Source organism: Cetorhinus maximus, chromosome 25 (assembly GCF_964194155.1).
Source record: "Cetorhinus maximus chromosome 25, sCetMax3.hap1.1, whole genome shotgun sequence".
In the NCBI taxonomy this organism is placed as follows: domain Eukaryota; kingdom Metazoa; phylum Chordata; class Chondrichthyes; order Lamniformes; family Cetorhinidae; genus Cetorhinus; species Cetorhinus maximus.
The window spans coordinates 20,261,292-20,281,066 of record NC_135903.1 but is presented as its reverse complement, the minus strand read 5'-3'; the positions used below and the strand labels follow the sequence as shown (position 1 = coordinate 20,281,066).

The 19,775-nt window shown below is 41.2% G+C and overlaps 1 protein-coding gene across 2 annotated transcripts; it reads left to right on the top strand.

Moving 5' to 3' along the window:
- The first annotated feature begins 1,329 nt into the window (after nt 1-1,329).
- Nucleotides 1,330-19,775, top strand: asb16 (ankyrin repeat and SOCS box containing 16). Of its 2 annotated transcripts, none has more exons than XM_078529597.1 (5): nt 1,330-1,697; nt 5,815-6,082; nt 7,811-8,303; nt 9,912-10,025; nt 12,859-19,775. In XM_078529597.1, exons 1-5 carry the CDS (start codon nt 1,388-1,390, stop codon nt 13,042-13,044), a joined length of 1,371 nt encoding a protein of 456 aa, XP_078385723.1. In that variant the 5' UTR covers nt 1,330-1,387; the 3' UTR covers nt 13,045-19,775. The 2 variants fall into 2 exon arrangements, with proteins under 2 accessions (XP_078385723.1, XP_078385724.1); XM_078529598.1 differs by lacking the exon at nt 12,859-19,775 and adding an exon at nt 11,113-11,237.

Here is a 19,775-nt window from a genome sequence, read left to right as displayed (position 1 = left end):
GAGTTGCTGCAGTGCATCTTGTAGAAGGTACACACAGCTGCTGTGGTCTGTCAGTGGTGGAGGGAGTGGATGTTAAAGGTGGTGGATGGGGTGCCATTCAAGCAGGCTGCTTTGCCTTGGATGGTATCGAGCTTCTTGAGTGTTGTTGGAGCTGCAATCATCTAAGTAAATGGAGAGTATTCCATCACTGACTTGTGCCTTGTAGATGGTGGACAGGCTTAGAGGAATCAGGAGGTGAGTTACTCGCCGCAGGATTCCCAGCCTCTACCTGCACTTGTCGACACTATTTATTTGGCTGGTTCAGTTCAGTTTCTGGCCAATGGTAACCAACAGGATGTTAATAGTGGGGATTTAGCAATGGTAATGTCATTGCATGTCAAGGGGAGATGGTTGGATTTTCTTTTGTTGGAGATGGTCATTGCCTGGCACTTGTGTGGCATGAATGTTACTTGCCAGTTAGGACAGCACCAGGAACTGTTTATCTACTATCAAAAATTGGGCTATTCTTCATGAAAATAGAAAGTAAGGGAATTAGGAACTTTTAGGGGTTTCTGCACTTAAGCAGATAATGGAAGCTTATGTAGATTTTTTGAATCCCTGTGAATTAGAACTGGTCAGCAATCAGGAATGTGGACACCCTGCTGAGAATGACGTCCTTCCAGTAGTGCGGGTTTTTTTTGTTGGATGACGTCGAGGAAAGAACTTGGATTTTTATAATGCCTTATTGCACCTTTCATAAATATCCCAAAACGCTGCAAATACATTAGATTAAGAAGATTTTGCAAACATTTAACAAATTATGTTAAAGTGCAGTATAAACAAGCATTGCTGCCATTTTGCACACAGAAAAAGGTGTATGTGGCGGGGTGGAGGTATACTTGACATTCATTGGTACATTTGTGTTATTTTCTTTTCTGTTACTGATTCACACACATGGCTAGAAACCTGCATTTATATCTGAACATTTCCTTTTGTGGTGTGGTTCAGTCTAGAAAATGACGAGAATTGTTATTACTTAAAGGATAATTCCCCAGCCACAAGTAAACTTTCAATTACAGCATTCAATCCACGAGTAAGTAACGTTTCCAGCTGGCGGTGTAAATGTTTTAGATTTAGTAGGCAGGTCCTTGGGAACACTATGACTATGTTATACTATCCTAAATGCATGAAGTGACACCAGTAATTACAGCTACGCTGCTGGATCTGTTTATATCCCAGTTGCACAGACTACCAAATGTATCAGTGACCCTTGGATGTTTGAACTTGTGATCGTGTTTTTAAATTATTTGCTCTCATGACTCAACATTGGCTTCAGCCAACCCCGAGGGCACAGAGCAGCTGAACAGGCAAACTTGGAGGAACTTTTAACAGCAACTCCAGTTCCACCATGTTCAGGGACACATTTCCTTTCACTGCTTCGACACTCAGGTCGTTGAGGTTACAGAGAGAGTTGCAGGGTCTGGAGGATGAAAGGAGAGCTTTGTACAGATTTCGCAGAAACAGGCTAACTACGGCTGTCAGTCAAACCGCATTCAGGGAATCGAGATCGCGACCGCAGCTCTCGAACGATCCTGCTGTCCACGACGCTCTGTGCAATGGAGATTTGGACAAGATCAGAAGCGTCTTCAAAAGCAAGGACTCGGTCAATGTGATTATAGAGACGTCCAGTCATGAACTAAGCTGGTCTGCAGAGCTAGGTATGAATACTTTTCCATACTCCACGCTAAAATTTCCAGCCTAAGGTAGTGTAAGTTCTGTCGCTTGTGGCAAAGCGTTGTGATTTTATCCTTTCTGGTTATACCAGTGTTAGGTGGGATGAATGGCCTGTTCACAGAATCCTGATTGGGACAGTCTGCTCTCCATCATCTCTCTTCGTGTATGTGCCCCTTGTTTCCTGTTGCTTCAGAATCTTGTTTTTTTTTTGCGTTTCCTACTCTCTCCCTGCTCCCCCATCTCTCCTGTTCAGTCAGATAATACCTTTTTCGTCCTAGCGACAACAATATTTAAGCCATTGCCCCATACTGACTGATTTTGAATTCACTATCTGCTATTATTAGATGTTAATTGATACCTTTGACTGCCCCCCCCCCCCTCCCCCTAGATGACAAGGAGAGCAGAGTGTACTGTTCAACTTTCTATCCAATACTTTTTGAGGTGTTTATTAGTTATTGTAACTCTTTTCGAGTCAAAACAATAAACTAAATTAACACAATAAGGGATAAATCAGGCACAGCCCCTAAGTCAGGTCAGCTGTAAAACCAAGGACAAAGTTTAAAGGAAACTTACAAACATTAAACCAAAATGTGATTAAAGGGGTCAACAAAACACCCCAGTCCCCGCGGTGCCCACCGGGCACGGAAGGCCTCGATGGTGCCAGCAGACACCGCGTGCTCCCTCTCCAGGGACACCCGGCCGCGAACGTAGCCGCGGAAGAGGGACAAACAATCGGGCGGGACTCCCCCCTCGATCGCCCGCTGCCTGGACTTGTTAATGGCCAACCTGGCCAGGCCCAGGAGCAGGTTCACAAGGAGGTCCTCCTCCTTCCCGACCCCCTTCCGCACCGGGTGTCCATAGATCAGGAGCGTGGGACTGAAGTGCAAACAAAACAACAACAAAAGGTTTTTTAAATAACTAAAAACTGGGCAGACGTTCTTAGCACTGACTTTTTTTTGCTTTGTAGAGGTGCTGTCGTAAACTTTTTGTTCAGCAGGAATTTGTTCATGAAGAGGGTCGAGTTTGTCCATGTATTCCAAATCAAACTACTTCTGCCTCCCTCAGGAATATTATTCACTTTTGATGTAGCAGAAGTATGATGCAGTGTCAAACAGCCTACAGGTCTGTCATCTGATTTAGAAGTCAGAATAAAAAAGATAATGTGTTTTAAAATTGCTTTCCCAGTAGCTGTGGCAGAAACACACAGCTCTTTTGTCTTGGTGTTGGGACAGAGGGGAACAAAATACAAAGCTATCTGAAGACATCTTTTAGTTTAATGAGAATGCAGCCAACCGTCATTTAACTTTAGTGTCTAATGATAAACCATTCAGGTCTTGTTTATGTGGCTGGTTTATTATGGCTTTAAAATGTTAATGCACACTAATGGTAATGACTGGATTCAGGCACTTAGAATGATTTCTGTTCTGCCAGTTGCAAACAAGTGACTCAACAGATAACCAAGCAACTGCAGTTTACATTTTTATTCATTAATGGCCACAATAGGTAATACATACAGCTAAGAAATCAAGGAGGCAGCCTTTAGAAAATAATGAAAAGTGGCTTCCTGATATTTCATCAAAGTTGCCCAGCTATTACTGAAAATAGTGTCATTTGTACTAACCATGCCATTGGACAGTAGACATTCAGGTGGCAGGGAAGGAGAATGAAAAATACGGAATAGTTACTTCTGGCAAAGTTTAGTGGACAGATTAGATTGGTCTTGTACGTACCCTGCAGAAAGGCGATGGGGAGGGAACAAGGCTATGATGGGGTTTATAATTTCAAACTTGTTTTTTCTCATTTTGCCACAGTTAAGGGCTTCACATGTAGAATTTCACTGCTGCAGTTTTGCGTAACTGGGCTTTAATCAACTAGTTCCAGGCTCTGGACAGAAGGGAGAAGGATAAATATTATCCTAGGTGTCCATATAATGTACATAGATGTTAATTGTATATTAATTGTGTGCCGGTGGTGGTCATTAGCTGGGGATTCACTCCTATAAAGAGAGCTGACTTGAGTTGGTCCAAGTCGAGAGGAATGCCTGAGGTGGCTAATGCGGCTAAGGGCAGTGCATCCCGCAAGGTGTCAAAGCAGTCGCTGACTAAAGTCACCTAGAAGCGGAGGAAATCCCACAAGCAGAGCTATTCTACTTACGTGTACACGATGCTGACCCAGGTCCACCCTTCCACCAGGATCTCATCCAAGGCCATGAGTGTTACGAATTCCTTTGTTGTCGACATTTTCGAGCGCATTGCCTCTGAGGCTTCACACCTCATTCACTACAACAAGCGCCACACCATCTCAGCCAGAGAGATCCAGAGTACCGTCCGCTTCTTGCTGCCAAGGGAACTGGCCAAATACACCATCTCCGAAGGCACGAAACCGGTCATCAAATACACCAACTCTGTTTAGGTCTATCATTCTAAAGATTATAAATAGACAAGGATGAAACTATGGTTGTTTGGGTTAGAAAGTGCATGTTTGTAATGTGTAACTTTGTAAATAAATGCCTATAAAAGTGTGTGAAGATTAGCCTCCATTCTATCCTTCACCAACTGGCTTTCTAGAATATAACAATAGATAGTATTGTAACGAGTTTTATTTTTAAAAATGGTAACAACTAACGTGTCAGTCCTGGCTCAGTGGTAGCATGCTTCCCTCTAGACCTGAGCAAATAATCTAGACTGACACTTCAGTGCAATATATCAGAAATTCTGCCTTTCGACTCTGTCTGCCCTCTCTGGTAGGTGTAACAGATTCCCTGGCATTATTTGAAGAAGGGAAGGGAAGTTCTCCCACTTCCATCGTCAATTAAATACTTGAAAGAGAAAAAATTGAAGGGTTATTTGGAAAGAGTGGGGGAGTAGGACTAGATGGATTGTGCTTTTGAAAGGGCTGGCACAGACTCAATGGGCCAAAATGGCTCCCTTATGCTGTACTATTCTACAACATGCATCCCTCAACTAAATATACCAAAGACAGAGTATCTGGTCATTTATCTCATTGCAGGAACTTGGTGGGAGCAATTTTGCTGCCGTGTTTCTCTATGTTACAAAGGTGACTACATTCAACAAGAGTGAATCTAACCATCTCTCTCCAGCTAAAGAGAATCTTGCCTTCTCCCCTTAACATTCAATGGCATTACCATCGCAGAATTCCCCACTGTCAACATCCTGTGGGTTACCATTGACCAAAGTCTTAACTGAACGAGCCAAATACATACGGTGTGAATACTGTGGCTACAAGAGTAGGTCAGAGGCTGGGAATTCTGTGGCGAGTAATTCACCTCCTGACTCCCCAAAGCTTGTCCACCATCTACAAGGCACAAGTCAGGAGTGTGATAGAATACTCTCACTTGTCTGGATGAGTGCAGCTCCACCATCACTCAAGAAGCTTGACACCATCCAGGACAAAGCAGCCCGCTTGATTAGCACCCCATCCACCACCTTAAACATTGCCCATCCCTAATGGAGGGAGTGAATGAATTCATGTCCAGCCAGAGACACCCAACTGTGAAAGAATAAAATAATTCAAAAGTCCTTCAATAGCTGTGAAAAGTGTATTATAAACACAACGTCTTTTTTTTAACCTGATTAGTTTTCTGTTAAGTGAGTGGATGATCTTACATTGTTTTTCTCAAAAAGCTATTCTTACTAAGTGCAGATGGAGTGTCAGTTCATTAATAAAGTGGAAAAGAGCTATGGCGAACAGGAAGATGGACATTTTGACTGACGCCATCCTAGACAAGAGAAAGAGTTAATAGATTGTATGATTTCCATTATATTTACAATTCCGAGAACATTGCTATAGAGTTTCTGGAGTATTCCTGTGCAGTAATTACATTAACAGCACTTTTTCAAACTTCATCTCATTTTGCAGTTATACTATTATTACCAGAGTGCCTTTTCATTGTGAAGTTTTACTGATTGGCTTAAGGTTCATCTGTACATTCAGGAGGTTTTTTAGTCAAATACATATAGGAGATTTTGTTTTATCGTGACCAATTAAATAGAATTGCTGTGTCAAGTGGTTGTTTGAAGCTTCGTGAGAAATGCTGAGCAAAGCATGTTAATGGACATATGATCTATTTTTCTATTGCAGGTCTTTGGTCACTGATCTCTAAACAGAAGCAGACGTCTGCACTCCATATCACCGCAGAGCGAGGGCACACTGCTTGTGTGAAGCACCTGCTGGGATATGGTGCTGATGTAAATGCTGCCCCTGGAGGAGCAACTGCCTTGCATACTGCTTGTGCCAATGGACACGCAGAATGTGCCCAGCTTCTGCTTAGTATTGGTGCTAATCCCAATGCAATCTCTGAAGAAGGGTATACTCCTTTGCACCTGTGCACCAGTCCCCAGACCCTCCTGTAAGTTTATTTCTTGGTTATACATGGTTATGTTGCAGCTGATCCCTAGTACAGTGAGCTCTTTCCCTGAGTGTTTAGATTTAGAACTCAAGACATTGGAGAAATGCACAGTGTAATGTATCTGTACACAAATATAACAGTGTTGAAAAACCAAGTAACAGAGATGATATTAACCTTTCAATTACTATATCATCAAAGCACCAATAAAAATATAACTGTAAGTCAATGTTTTTATCAGCAAAATAAATCTACAAATATAAAAGGGTTCCCTATTGATGCATTGGTATTACCATCGGGCAGTAAGATGCACATTTCCCAATACTTCCTTACTCAGTTTTCTGAGCTCAGCCAAAAGCAGCTTGTGTACAAAAGGATGATGTGTTTCCTTGGAAATTGAGGAAGGGGATGCTGCTGCATATTATTTTGTTTCTGGGGATGAAGGTAGCAAGAACAACAACTCAATCTTGTAAGAGTGCCACATATTGTAAGGATGTCTCAATGTGCCTCACAGCAAATGAATTATTTTTAAAGTATAGTCACAGTTGTCAAGTGGCCAAATATGGAGCCAATTTTCATAGATCCAAGGTCTTGCAAATGAGATAAATAACCAATTAATCTATTTTGGTGGTTGAGGAATAATTGGTTGCTTTGTCACTAGAGGAATTCCCCCTTCATTGAAGAGTGCTAGAGGCACCTTTACATAATAGCCAGGGGCCTTGGTGTAACATCCTGTTCAGTAAATGGCACCTGTGGCAATGAAGTGCTCCTTCAGTACTCTACTGAAGTGCTAGCCTAGGGTATGTGCTCAAGTCCTGTACCATAGAAGCAAGAATGCCACTACTGAGTCAAGTTGACACGGACATTCCTTAGCTGCTCATCTTTCATCTCACACAGTGACTAGTTCATGGAGGTGAGAACATGTGCAAAATAAATCTGAACCCAAGTGTAACCAATTAGTGGTAATATTGTCACAAGTGGTATGATCAAATCCTGTAATCCTCCATATTTTGTCACCTAGTCCCTAATCACTTTTCCTTGTATAACTCTGACTTAATTAACTACAATGTGCCCTATTTAAAGTTTGGGCAACTGAGGGAAATGTAAGTTTAGATGGCGAGTTGTCTTTGTCAGCCTTTGTGAATTGAGATTGGTTATTAATGAATTTAAGTTGGCAGTTGTAGAATAAATACATGAGTGAAATAGTGCATGCTTACAATTCCCATGGGTATGGTAGCATAGTAACAATATAACCCAGGGACATGAGTTCAAATCCCATCACTGCAGCTGAGGAATTTAAATTCAGTTAATTAAATAAATTTGGAATGAAAAGCTAGTATCAGTAATGGTGACCATGAAATTAATTCTAACTAGTTCACTAATGTCCTTTACGTAAGAAAACTTCAGTCCTTATCTGGTCTGTGACTTCAGATACACAGCGGTTGATGCTTAACTGCCCTCTGACATGACCTAACAAGCCATCCAGTTGTATAATGGGGTAATCAGGGATAGGCAATAAACATGACTCCCACATCTTGTGAATGAATACAAAAATACTGCAAATACCAAACGTAATATATAATATCAGGTCAGGAGAATTTTTTGTACTGTCCTTTTATTATTTACCTGAACATCAACATATAATACCTATATCAGTGACAGTAAGATAACATGGCAGAAATTAAGGAAATGCATATGATACAGGGTCATCGAATTCTATGTCTGTTTCAGGTGTGCTAAACTCCTGCTGGAACATGGTGCCAGAGTTAATATGCAGACCAAAGACAGAGAGAATACTCCACTTCATGTGGCTGCAAAACATGGTTTAGACGAACATGTGGACCTTTACCTGAGCTACAGTGCCTACAGTCACAAGAAGAACCGAGAAGGAGAAACTGCACTAAATGCTGCCTGCTCATATGTAGAGAAACCTGAGGCTTTTGGCAGATATTACAGAGTCTGTGAAATGCTGATCAATTGTGGAGCTGATGTGAAAACTGCTGGGAAAAAAAATCACACACCACTCCACAATGCCTGTGGGAATGGGCACCCTGGGATTGTGGATCTTTTGCTGCTGCACGGTGCCTCTGTAAATGCCAAGAACTGCGCTGGCTACACACCGATGGACTGCATTTTACAGGCTGTCGAAGATCATTTGGAACATCATCCAGAGCAAATTGTCATAGCTCTGTTGAACCATGGCGCAGCTCCAGTTGACCCTAAGGTATTCAGACCTTGCAATGAATATGTGATGTGAATACTAACTTGGGTCAGGGAGCTGTTAAACAAATGACCAGGCTGAGAAACAACAGGCATGGGGGGTGCGGGTATGAATTTTAACTTAACCTGGCTGTCAGCAAACCAGCAAGATCAGGTGCAATGCTAGTTTTACACCCCATCCAGAGTAATATTGAGCAGGTTGTAAAACTGGCATTATACCCAATCCCATTGGTTTTGTGCCTTGTAAGTTAAGTTTTATAATTAGCCCCATGCAGTCTGACTAGTGCTGAAGTAATGATGTGATTGTTTGTCACGTAGTAAAATGCAGTTTTTCCTTTTAATGTATGTTCTTCCCTCCCCTATTCTCCCAAAGGCTCCTTGTTAGCTATTGTTATATGTGGTTGCACTTTTGCAATATTGCTATTATCCATGTCTGAACCTCATAAGTGCTGACAGAATATTAAACTATGTAAGGCCTCACAGCCAAGCCATATGAACATACAAACTAGGAGTGGGAGTCAGCCATTTGGCCCCTTGAGCCTGTTCCACCATTTGATAAGATCATGGCTGATCTGATTGTGGCCTCTACTTTCCTGTCTACCCACTATACCCTTTGACTCCTTTATCACTCAAGAAACAATCTAATCAGACTTTAAAATATTCAATGATCCTACCTCCACCACTCTCTGGGGAACAGAATTCCACAAACAAATGACCCTCAGAGAAAAAAATTCTTCTCATTTCCATCTTAAATGGGATACCCCTTATTTTTAAACTGTGTCCCCCAGTTCTAGTCTCTCCCACAAGGGGAAACATCCTTTCAGCATCCACCCTGTCAAATCCCCTCAGGATCTTACATTTCAACAAAATCACCTCTCATTCTTCTAAACTGCAATGGATACAGGCCCAACTTGTCCAACCTTTCCTCATAAGACAACCCCTTCATCCCAGCAATCAGTGGAGTGAACCTTCTCTGCACTGCTTCTAATACAATTATGCTCTTTTTAAAATAAGGAGACCAAAACTATACACAGTACTCTAGGTGTGGACTCACCAATTCCCCATACAACTGTAGCAAAACTTCCTTACTTTTATATTCCATTCCCCTTGCAATAAACTACAACATTCAATTTGCCTTCCTAATAACTTGCTATACCTGCATAATAACTTTTTGTCATCCAGTCCAGTCCTCACCTGATGTCCATACATATACATTTCCAGTAAGTGTCGTTGGGTAGAACTCAGGCTGATACTTTGTCCCCCTCTACCCAGGGCACTGAGGCTTCAATTGTGACACTTGCTGCCTCACCGACTGAGTGCAGATTAGGAATCAAACCTGGGAGCTTCTGGGTCTGTGTGGCTCAGCTCTTCACTTAACCATTGGGAGATCTTTATCTTTTAAATCAAGCCATCATGGCATACAAAAAGGAACCTGAAGAACTCATTGACCATGTTACTTATACAATTTGCCCTAACATCATAATGCTCACAACTCCAACAATTGTGTTATTCCATTAAATCTAATATATATACAGTAACCAACAAAGCTTGTTTTGAAAATACTCAACAGATTAGGACAAGTGTAATGATGCAGAGTTTGTTTATCTTTCAGATACTTAAACAATGTGCAATGTCTCCCTGGACAATGGAAGCTCTGTTAAATACCTATGAGAGTGTTCCACTTTGTGACTCTTGGATCGAGGCAGTTCCCCTGGATGTGTGGCAGGTATGTACAGTGGAACAACACGTTCATTAACAATCTCTATATATCCTACAATTACACTGGAGATTGACCAAAGAAACTAATTTTTAACTAATTCAGAATAAATCACTAAATATAACTAGCCTACATGAATGATAAACTCGTAAAAGACTAACCGGAAGATTAGCACTGCAGTTTGTCCTATACTGATTCAGTTTCCTGTTGCTGCAACGTGTGGTCTTTAAATCTGAAGACAGCAACACACAAATTGACTATTGAAAACAGATTGCAAAATTCATCAAGATAAAAATTATGGGTGGAGGAAACAAATGCAATCAAATACTGATACTTTTTGTGCCACAAAGACTCAAAATTTTTGGTTTTGTTTTTAATAAACTTTAAACATGTTGACCAAATGAGAATAAATAACAAGAAGCAAGCATTCAGTGAAAAATATGGACCAGTGTAAAATTCAATGGCAGCATGGCATGAATGAAGTGAAATTCTACCAAGAAAGAGATGGAAGAATATCCATTTGGCCCTGTTAGTAATCAGCATATTAAATCACATTTTATAGTCATACGCTCCACAGTTTTGTTAGTGAGTAATTAATTGCTGACAACATGCTGAGCATGCTAGTGCTAATCAAGCAAAGAAGGCTTTACTGGCTTGGGCACGTGCACAGGATGGAAGATGGCCACATCCCCAAGGGTATGGTATATGGGGAGCTGGCCTGTACCAAAAGACCAACAGGGCGCCCAACAAGCATCAAGGTTGCTGTCAAGAGAGACACGAAAGCCCACAACATCAATCAGGACAAGTGGGAAACTCCAGCTGACAATCCAAACAAGTGGCAACACCAGCCATGGGCAGAAATTCCTCACCATCACAATATGTGGATTCAGAAGCTCCAAAGCTGACACCAGCCCTGCAAACAAGACACCAGCAGAGTTCATCCTGCACCACCAGCAGGGAACAACTTCATCTGCGGCACTTGTGACAGACTTTGCCTTTCCAGAATCGACGTGTTCAGCCATCGAAAGAAGTGCCGTAAATGACCTCATCTGACCTCCCGAAAGTTCTGGGGCTGCTTTCTCGTTATCCCTTGCAGATGGAGGGATGCCAATCACCAATCAATGAATCACAGAGAGAAATAAATATTCAATATATTAGTCAAGTGGAATTTTGGGTTTGAATTTGATACTGACCAAGAGATATGTTTAATTTTAAGGGGTGCATTTTAAAAGATAAAACGCAATTCGTCAAGAACATAAAAAATCAAATGAGTCATTTCCGTGCAAATGTCGACAGACTTCAGAACACAGGAATTGCTCGAGATATAAATGGCTTCACCATTGCTGATCTGAAGGGTGCCCGCCCCAACCCTTTAATGTAAGACTGTATGATCTGGAAATGTTAAAGGCAGGTGATGAGGGATAAATGTAAGTAATTTATGCAGTTGATGTGGTGTATATGGATAACACAACTTATATTTCTGCAGAGCCTTTATCTAATAAAAGGTCCCAGGGCACTTCACAGGAGCACTATAAAACAAAATAAGACATGGAGCCTCATAAAGAGGTATTAGGTCAGATGACAAAAGCTTGGTCACAGAGGTAGGTTTTAAGGAGTGTCTTAAGGGAGGAAACCTTGGCAGAGAGAGACGGAGACGTGTAGGGAGGGAATTCCAAGGCTTGGGGCCAATGCAACTGAAAGTGTGGCACTAATGATGGAGCTACTAAATTCGGGGATGCTCAAGAGGCCAAAATTGGATGAGTGTGGATATTTCTGGCATACAGGATCCTGGTCTTTATAAGTAGGGGCATAGAGTACAAAAGCAAGGAAGATTTGCTGAACTTTTAGTTTGGCAATGACTGGAGTATTTTGTCTAATTCTGGGCATCACTCTTTAGGAAGGATGTGACAGCTTTAGGGAGGGTGCAGAAAAGATTTACAAAAATGGTTCCAGGGATGAGGGACTTTAGCTGAGAGGATAGGTTGGAGAACTTGGCTGTTCTCCCTAGAAAGGAGACGGTTGAGAAGAGATTTGAGAGATCATGAGGGGTCTAGAACAGAGTAGAGAGAAATTTTTCCCATTTGGTGGAAGGGTTGAAAACTAGAAGACACTGGCTTAAAGTGACAAAAGCAACAACGGTGACATGAAAAACTGTTTTACGCTGCAAGTAGGTAGGATCTGGAATGCATTGCTTGACAGTATGATGGAGGCAGATTCAATTGAGGCTTTCAAAAAGGAATAGTTTAAGCACCTGAAGAGGGAATATTTGCAGGGCTACGGGGAAATGCCAGGGGAGTGGGACTAGCTAAGTTTCTCATGCAAAGAGCCAGCATGGACCCAATGGGCCAATTGGTTTCTTCCATTCGACACCAATTTCACCTTACTGATCAGTGTCTTTCCCTCACTTGACACTTGCACGCTCCACGTGACTCTAAAATGAACACACACAAATTTCTAGGCCACAGACTCTGAATTATCATTAGAAGACCAAAGGGAGAAGCCAGAATTGTTTTCTACTTAAGAGGGTTAATAGAATCTGGAAATTTTTAACCACAAGTATCTACTGAGTCAGAGGGTATAAGTTCATTTAAAGGGAATTCAATAAATATTTGAAAAGGAAAACTGAAAAAGGATACAGGGATAGGTTAGGGAATTGTAGTTGAGTAGAAGTTTCAGATATAGTGCTAGCATTGCATAGACACGATGGGCCAAATGGTCTCCCACTGTCCTATAAATTTTACAATTCTGTAATGTTTCTAACATTTCCTATCGAGCTAATTTGTGATAATATTCAATGTTCACAGAATCAGCTTTATATGAGGTCTTTTTTGCTTTTTTACAGAAACATCAAATTTTCTATGAATCCATTATACAAATGACCAACAAACCTCGTTCTCTTCAACATCTTGCACGTTGTACCTTAAGAAACTATCTTGGAACAAGATGCCATTCAGTCATACCACAGCTACAACTTCCAAATAGTTTTACGGAGTTTTTACTCTTGAAATTTGAAAGCTATATCAAGTGAAAAAGCTTAGAATCCTTAGTTACTTTGTTTATAGTTCATTGATTGAGTACTCCAGGTTGAATGCAGCGACTAAAATGCGTTGCTTTTATGTACTTTGGATTATGTTTCACAATCTGTAAAATTTATTATGCCTATTTATTGACTATTTAACTAACATGGGAGAACTAGCGTGTGTTCTGGCAAGAGCCCACAATACCTGCCCTCTTTCCCTTGGCATACCATGTAAGAGTGGCAGTTGCTTCCTAATTATAGTTTTAAAAATATTTAACCTGCCAATGTTTCTCCTCTGCTGAAGGCACTGACTGTTACCCTTGCTAGGTTTCTGTATCATGTGTGCCAGTCATCATCGAGTACCTCACCTAAGTTTTTGAGTCATTCATGTGATGTGGGCAAGGCCAGTATTTATTGCCCATCTCTAAATGCCTTTGAGAAGATGCTGGTGAGGGTCTTCAACCACTGCAGATCATGTACTGTAGATGCACCCACAGTGCTGTTAGTGAGCGAGTTCCAGGATGTTTGAGCCAGTGGTAATGAAGGAACAGCAATGTATTCTTAAGTCAAGGTGATATATAACTTGGAGGGAAACTTTCAGATGGTGGTGTTCCCGTGCACCTGGCTGGACTTTTTCATAGCAGTTTGATACAACGGAATGGCTTTCTAGGCCAGTTAAGAGTCACCCGCGTTGCTGTGGGTCTGAAGTCGCATGTAGGCCGGACTGGGTGAGGATGCTAGATTTCCTTCCGTAAAGGACTTAGCGAACTGGATGGGTTTTAATGACAATCTAATAGTTCCATGGTCACCATTGCTGATACTAGCTTTATTACTCCAGATTTATTTAATTAGATTTAAATTCCCCAGCTGCCACATTGAGATTTGAACTCGTGTCTCCAGATCATTAGTCCAGTAACAAAACCACTATGTTACCATTTCCTTTAGTATCCACATGACATTTATTCATGTGTGAACTTTGGCGGTGAGAATTAAAATTACAGCTAAACTTAATTCTGTCCTTCCTCAGCTTTTAAACATGCACAAATGAATTATATATAGTGATAGACATAGGAACCCTGGCTTATTAGTTTTTCTTCCTTTCTGCAACTCATGATGCTGAAGGCATTGTAACACATTGTTGTCCTGCTGAGATTGAATAACCCGGCACAAGATAGGAATCAAACTTGACATATAGGTCTCTTCTATTGGTCTCTTGCTACAATGGTCTCAGATGTGTCTAACACTCTCTAATTGACTATTTGTGTTGATGTGAGAGGTCTCACTGACCATTTTGAAAAGTGGTGCATCATCTACAACCTATATTCCCAGGAGAAATTCATTCAGCAATATCTAGAATATTCAGTTACAGGTGTGAAAGACATTGACTAAACTGATTTGATTGTGATGCAATAGGCCAGAGAACAAAAAAATCTCCATTTGAAGACCAGTAATTCTGTGCAAATTACATTGGAAATTGTATACAATTTACCTTGTTCAAATAATTTTTATTTGTATTTGTGCATAAAGATTATGACAAATTTGGAATTTTAGCCCTGTGATTAGGAACTTCATGGGTATGGGTGACGGTTTCAAAATCCAACCCCCTACCTTGCATGCTCAATTCACATTTTGTAAGAATGAAAACTTGCAGCAGACAGGGGCAGCCCACACAACCGTACATTAATTAGGCATATTAGGTCGCACGCTGAATTTCACGTGTTAAGGTGAGGATCCACTCCCAACCTGCTGTTTGCCCATATAAAATTGGCACAAGACAGGAAATGGTCTGGCCTGCTTTCCTGCATTTCTGGAGGCTAGTTTGCTGTTCTGAAGAAAGTTCCTGGACCTGAAATGTTATCTCTGTTTCTCTCTCCACAGATGCTGCCAGACCTGCTGTGTATTTCTGGCATTTTCCTGTTTTTATTTATAGCTAGTTGGCCTTTTTTTGATTCCACATGGAAGACTTTTTTTTGTCAGTGATTTTGTTTTTTTGTTTAAGATTTCCTTATGCCAAGACTCTTTTTTAAAAAAAGTTTTAGCAACTACTCAGCTAAGGGACAATTGGAATCCTTTTGGGCTTTCCCATAGTGTGGCATGACTTCAGTGAGAAGTACCAACTCATGAGGGCACAACATCTTTAGGTGCAAAAACAAATTAGGGTGGGGGATGTTTGCATTTCTGGGAGAACATGAGCCCTTTCAGAAGTGCTGGCTCGCCCAATTTTCCAATGCACAGCCATGCAGTCTGGTCCACTTGTTTAACATGTGCAGGGAGTCTAGTTTAACAAAGGGAAACACCTGCCTTGGGAAATTTTAATGAGATTAACTCTTCCCACTGTTGGATATAGAAACATTTGGTTTGTTGCTCAAGAAACCTTGCAGCATTGGTTCTGCAAATGCTTTTCTAATCTCCTGATGCCTTCACATATTACAGTCTAACTTGTTCCCAGTTGAACATTTTTTTCTATGGGGAATTGCTATCTGTGTAAAGTGCTTCAATAAATGGCGTATAACTGAATAGCTAGGTCAGAATATTTTCAATAAAATAGAATAAGCGTCCGATGCTTCTGTGTGTTTTATGGAAATATTTCCTTTATGGAGAAGCACAAAGATTAGAAAGCTAATCTAAATAACAAATGCAATTAGGGATTCATATAAAGCATAAAATTAAAAACTGTCATAATTAAGGATTCCAGGAAACTCTGCCATCCAGCAATGTAATATTGTGTTTCAGAACTGGAGCATAATATGGAATAAAAACAGAAAATGCTGGAAATACACAGGTCAGTCAATATCTGTAAATAGAAAAGGCAGGTTAATGTCTCCGTTTTAAGATCCTTTTAGAGTTGTAATGTATGTATGTAAATCATTTTATCCACTTCAGTGGTTTGTCATTGTAATAATTATGATTTTATTTAGTGTGTAATGTACCTTTAAGAATAATACTTGATAAGGAAGATCACACGATCTGTAGTAACCAACAGGAGAGTAGCACAGGCTACCTCAGGAGTCAGCGTAGAGGTAGAGTTGGAGTTGAAAGCACACGTGTAGTTGTTGCTGAGTACATTGTAAATAAACTTAATGTTTCCACCCAAAAAGTGTCTGCTGATCAACTCTATCAACAATTGTAGCAACTCAGTCACCCTTACAACAAACTGGCGATGAGGATAAAACAGGATTGAACAAAAGAAATAAAGTTAAAAAGAAATCGGCACCATACCTCGCCCAGTGATTGTAAGTAGCAAGCTCTGTTAGAATCAAAGAGAATGCCACAATTTGGGAGAATTGATCCTTTTGAACCAGCCACATATGATTTGTCTCATTACATAGAAAGCCTCACGTCCTTTTTTCAAGCGAATGAGATTGCGGGTGAAGAGAAGAGGCGAGTGATCCATTTGAGTACTTGTGGGAACAAAACCTACAGTCTGATTCGAAGTTTGATGGCACCCAGTGACTCGAAAAATTTGACGAATTGGTGGACCTTATGAAAGGTCATTTTCAACCAAAGCCCTCTGTCACGATGCAGAGGCTGAGGTTTAATTCGCGAAGTAGAGCCCCGGGTGAGACAATTGCATGTTACATGGCAAATTTGAAGCAGCTAACGGAACATTGTGAGTTCGGTACGACTCTGAATGATGTGCTCAGGGATTGTTTAGTGCGTGGTGTGAATGAGGACTCTATTCAGAAAAGATTATTGTCCGAAGTGAATCTGGATTTCAAGAAGGCACCAGAAATGGCACCAGCCACGGAAGAGATTCAAAAGCAATACAGATTGCGCAAAATGACGCTGTCCTCCACATCAGGTGGGAAACCCCTGCCGAAAAGGGCATGAAAATGCAAGACTCTGCTGAGAAGCAGGAAACAGCCCCTGCTAGCCGAAGAATAAAGAAAAATTACTTAGCAGCGAAACTGAAGAATAATTTCAATAGAGGTGGAAACGAGCAGTCTTTTAGCAATTGGCAGTTTAAAAAAATCAAATACTCTTACTGTAACAGAAATGGACATATAAGATTCAAGCAGACGTGTAAATGAAAGAAGCAGCCCAATGAAATCTACAACGTAGAAGAGCCTGAAACATCAACAAATGCAGAAATTTACTCATTGTTTAATCTGAAAGTTGGAAATACAGAGCCAATATTTGTCACAGTCAAGGTAAATGGCAAACCTGTTAGAATGGAAGTGGACACAGGAGCTTCCACCACAGTAATTGGGGAACATACCTTCAGATATCAGAATAATGGTGAACATCAATTAAGTTTAGAAGAAACAGCTGCCAAGCTCAAAACATATATGGGTGAAGATATTCAAGTAAAAGGCATAAGCAGAGTATCCATTATGGAAGCCAATCGGCAAAGCTACCAGTGTTGGTATTGAGAGGCAGAGGATCAAGCCTTCTAAAGTGAAATTGGCTAAGGGAAATCAACCTTGATTGGCCACTGAGATTCCAAAAGGAAGCTGGAAGCATTCCTGTTTTGAAAAATGAGTGTGCCAGGACTCAACAACCTGAAGAAATGCAGGTTGTCTGTCTGCAGCCAGAACCTGGAAGAACAGTAGAAGAAACTCGAGACCCCGCTTGATGACAGAGTTTGAGATGAGGTGAGCAACCTTTGCAGGGAAAAAGAAAAGCTGTTAAAAGACCTTCACACACTACAAGACTCCCTCAGGTCAAAGTTTATACCTCTGGAAAAGTATGAAGAGAAACAGAAAGAATTCAGCACTTCTCTGAACAAACTGAAGAATGAGTTGGCAGAGAAGACACAACAATGTTTGATTTTGCAGGAGGCAGAAAACAAATACAAAAAAAAGAGACAAAAGAGCTGGAGAATCAGCTAAATGAAGCCAAAGAGACTTTGGAAGCTAAAGTCGCAGAATTTTCCCAGAAGCAGACAGATAATGAAATTTTAGAAAACTCAGCTACTGAGCTCAGACAAGTTGAACTTGCATCTGAGAGAAGTCTGGCCAATAGTGAAGTCAAATATAAGGCCGAGGTTAAAGTCTGCGCTAGAAAGAAGAACGCACGTAGAAAGAAGATACAGAAATACTAATGGGGCTTTAATTCTGGCAGCATACGAATACACTTTCGTACATAGGCCTGGCAATTAAATTGCAAACGTCGATGCCCTTACAAGAAAATGATGAGCACGCCCCAGTTCCACAGGAACATGTTTTACTGTTAGATTTCTTAGATTCCTCACCGGTATGTGCTCGACAGATCAAAGGCTGGATGAGTCAGGACCCAGTCCTATCTCAAGTACGAGAACAAGTGCTGCATAGATGGTCACAGGAGCCCATATCTGACAAAATGAAACCGTACTTCAGCAGAAGGCATGAAATAGCCAGCCAGGATGGCATCTTATTGTGGGATGCACAAGTGATTGTTCCTCCAACAGGAAGGGAGCCACTTTTAATTGAAGTACACAGCGCACATCCAGGAATTTCCCGAATGAAGACCATAGCATGCAGCTATCTATGGTGGCCCGGGATGGATGGCGAAATAGAGAGTTTAGTAAAGCGCTGTGTGTAATATCAGAAACTGCAAAAGTTGCCTGTGACAGCTCCGTTCCACCCACGGCAGTGGCCAGGTAGACCCTGGGTGCGGTTACACATTGACTACCTTAGACCTGCTCATTGTCCATTCAAAACTGTTGGACGTATATGAGGTGAAGTTACCAACGTCGGCTGCTACAATTGAGAAACTATGTCAAGGTTTTGCCATTCACAGACTTCCAGAATTAGTCGTTTCTGATAATGGCACGACATTTATGAGTGCTGAGTTTCAATGGTTTATCAGTCATGTAAAAACTGCACTGTACCACCCTTCCTCAAACGGACTGGCCGAAAGGGCGGTTCAAACGTTCAAAGCAGGCATGAAAAAGCTAGCTGGCGATTCTTTGGCAACCAAGCTAACACACTTTCGTTTCCATTACAGGACAGCCCCTCACACAACAACAGGTGTCACATCTGCAGAGTTATTGTTGAAACGCTGTCTCAGGATGAGATTGAGATTAATAATGCCGAATTTAGAGGGGAAGGTGGAAAGGAGTCAAGAAGCCAGAAAACTAGACAGGACTGCCATAGTCCTGAGAGGAAATTTAATGTGGGGGAGCCAGTATACATGAAGAACTTCGGAGAAGGACCAAAGTTGTTACCAGGTGAAATAAGTGTGGTGACTGGACCTCTAACTTACCACGTGGAGGTGGAAGGACAGGTTATTTGTAAACATGTTGACCATTTAGGGAGAGACAAATCACCAAGATTTGGTTCTACCAGTGATCATGACCGGGTCTGTTTCCTCTTGAGGATACTCAGCCCAGGACAGACATGTCTGATGTTCCTGTAAGAGTTGAGGATACAGAAATGCAAGTGCCCGCCGAAGCACCTCCGAAAAAGGAGGCTCCTGACAAAGAATCTGAAGTTGTGGAGCTGCGATGTTCTACATGTACCAGGAAACCACCAGAAAGACTGAACTTGTAAATTCCTTACCCAGTGTAAATATTATGTTGTCTTGAAAAATATGTACTTGTAAGTATATGTATAGCCGAGTTAAAGGGGGAGAAATGTAGTAATTATGGTTTTATATTGTGTAACGTACCTTTAAGAATAATACCTGTTAAGGAAGATCACATGATCTGTAATAACCAATGGGCGAGTAGCATGGGCTCCCTCAGCAGTCAGTGTAGAGTTGGAGTTGAAAGCACATCTGTAGTTGCTGCTGAGTACCTGTAAATAAACTTAATGTTT

Coding starts and splice junctions, on each gene's coding strand:
- asb16 (XM_078529597.1), top strand. CDS start 1,388: ATGTTCAGGGACACATTTCCTTTCACTGCTTCGACACTCAGGTCGTTG. Junction 6,083..7,810: donor ACCAGTCCCCAGACCCTCCT/GTAAGTTTATTT, acceptor TGTCTGTTTCAG/GTGTGCTAAACTCCTGCTGG. Junction 8,304..9,911: donor CAGCTCCAGTTGACCCTAAG/GTATTCAGACCT, acceptor TTTATCTTTCAG/ATACTTAAACAATGTGCAAT.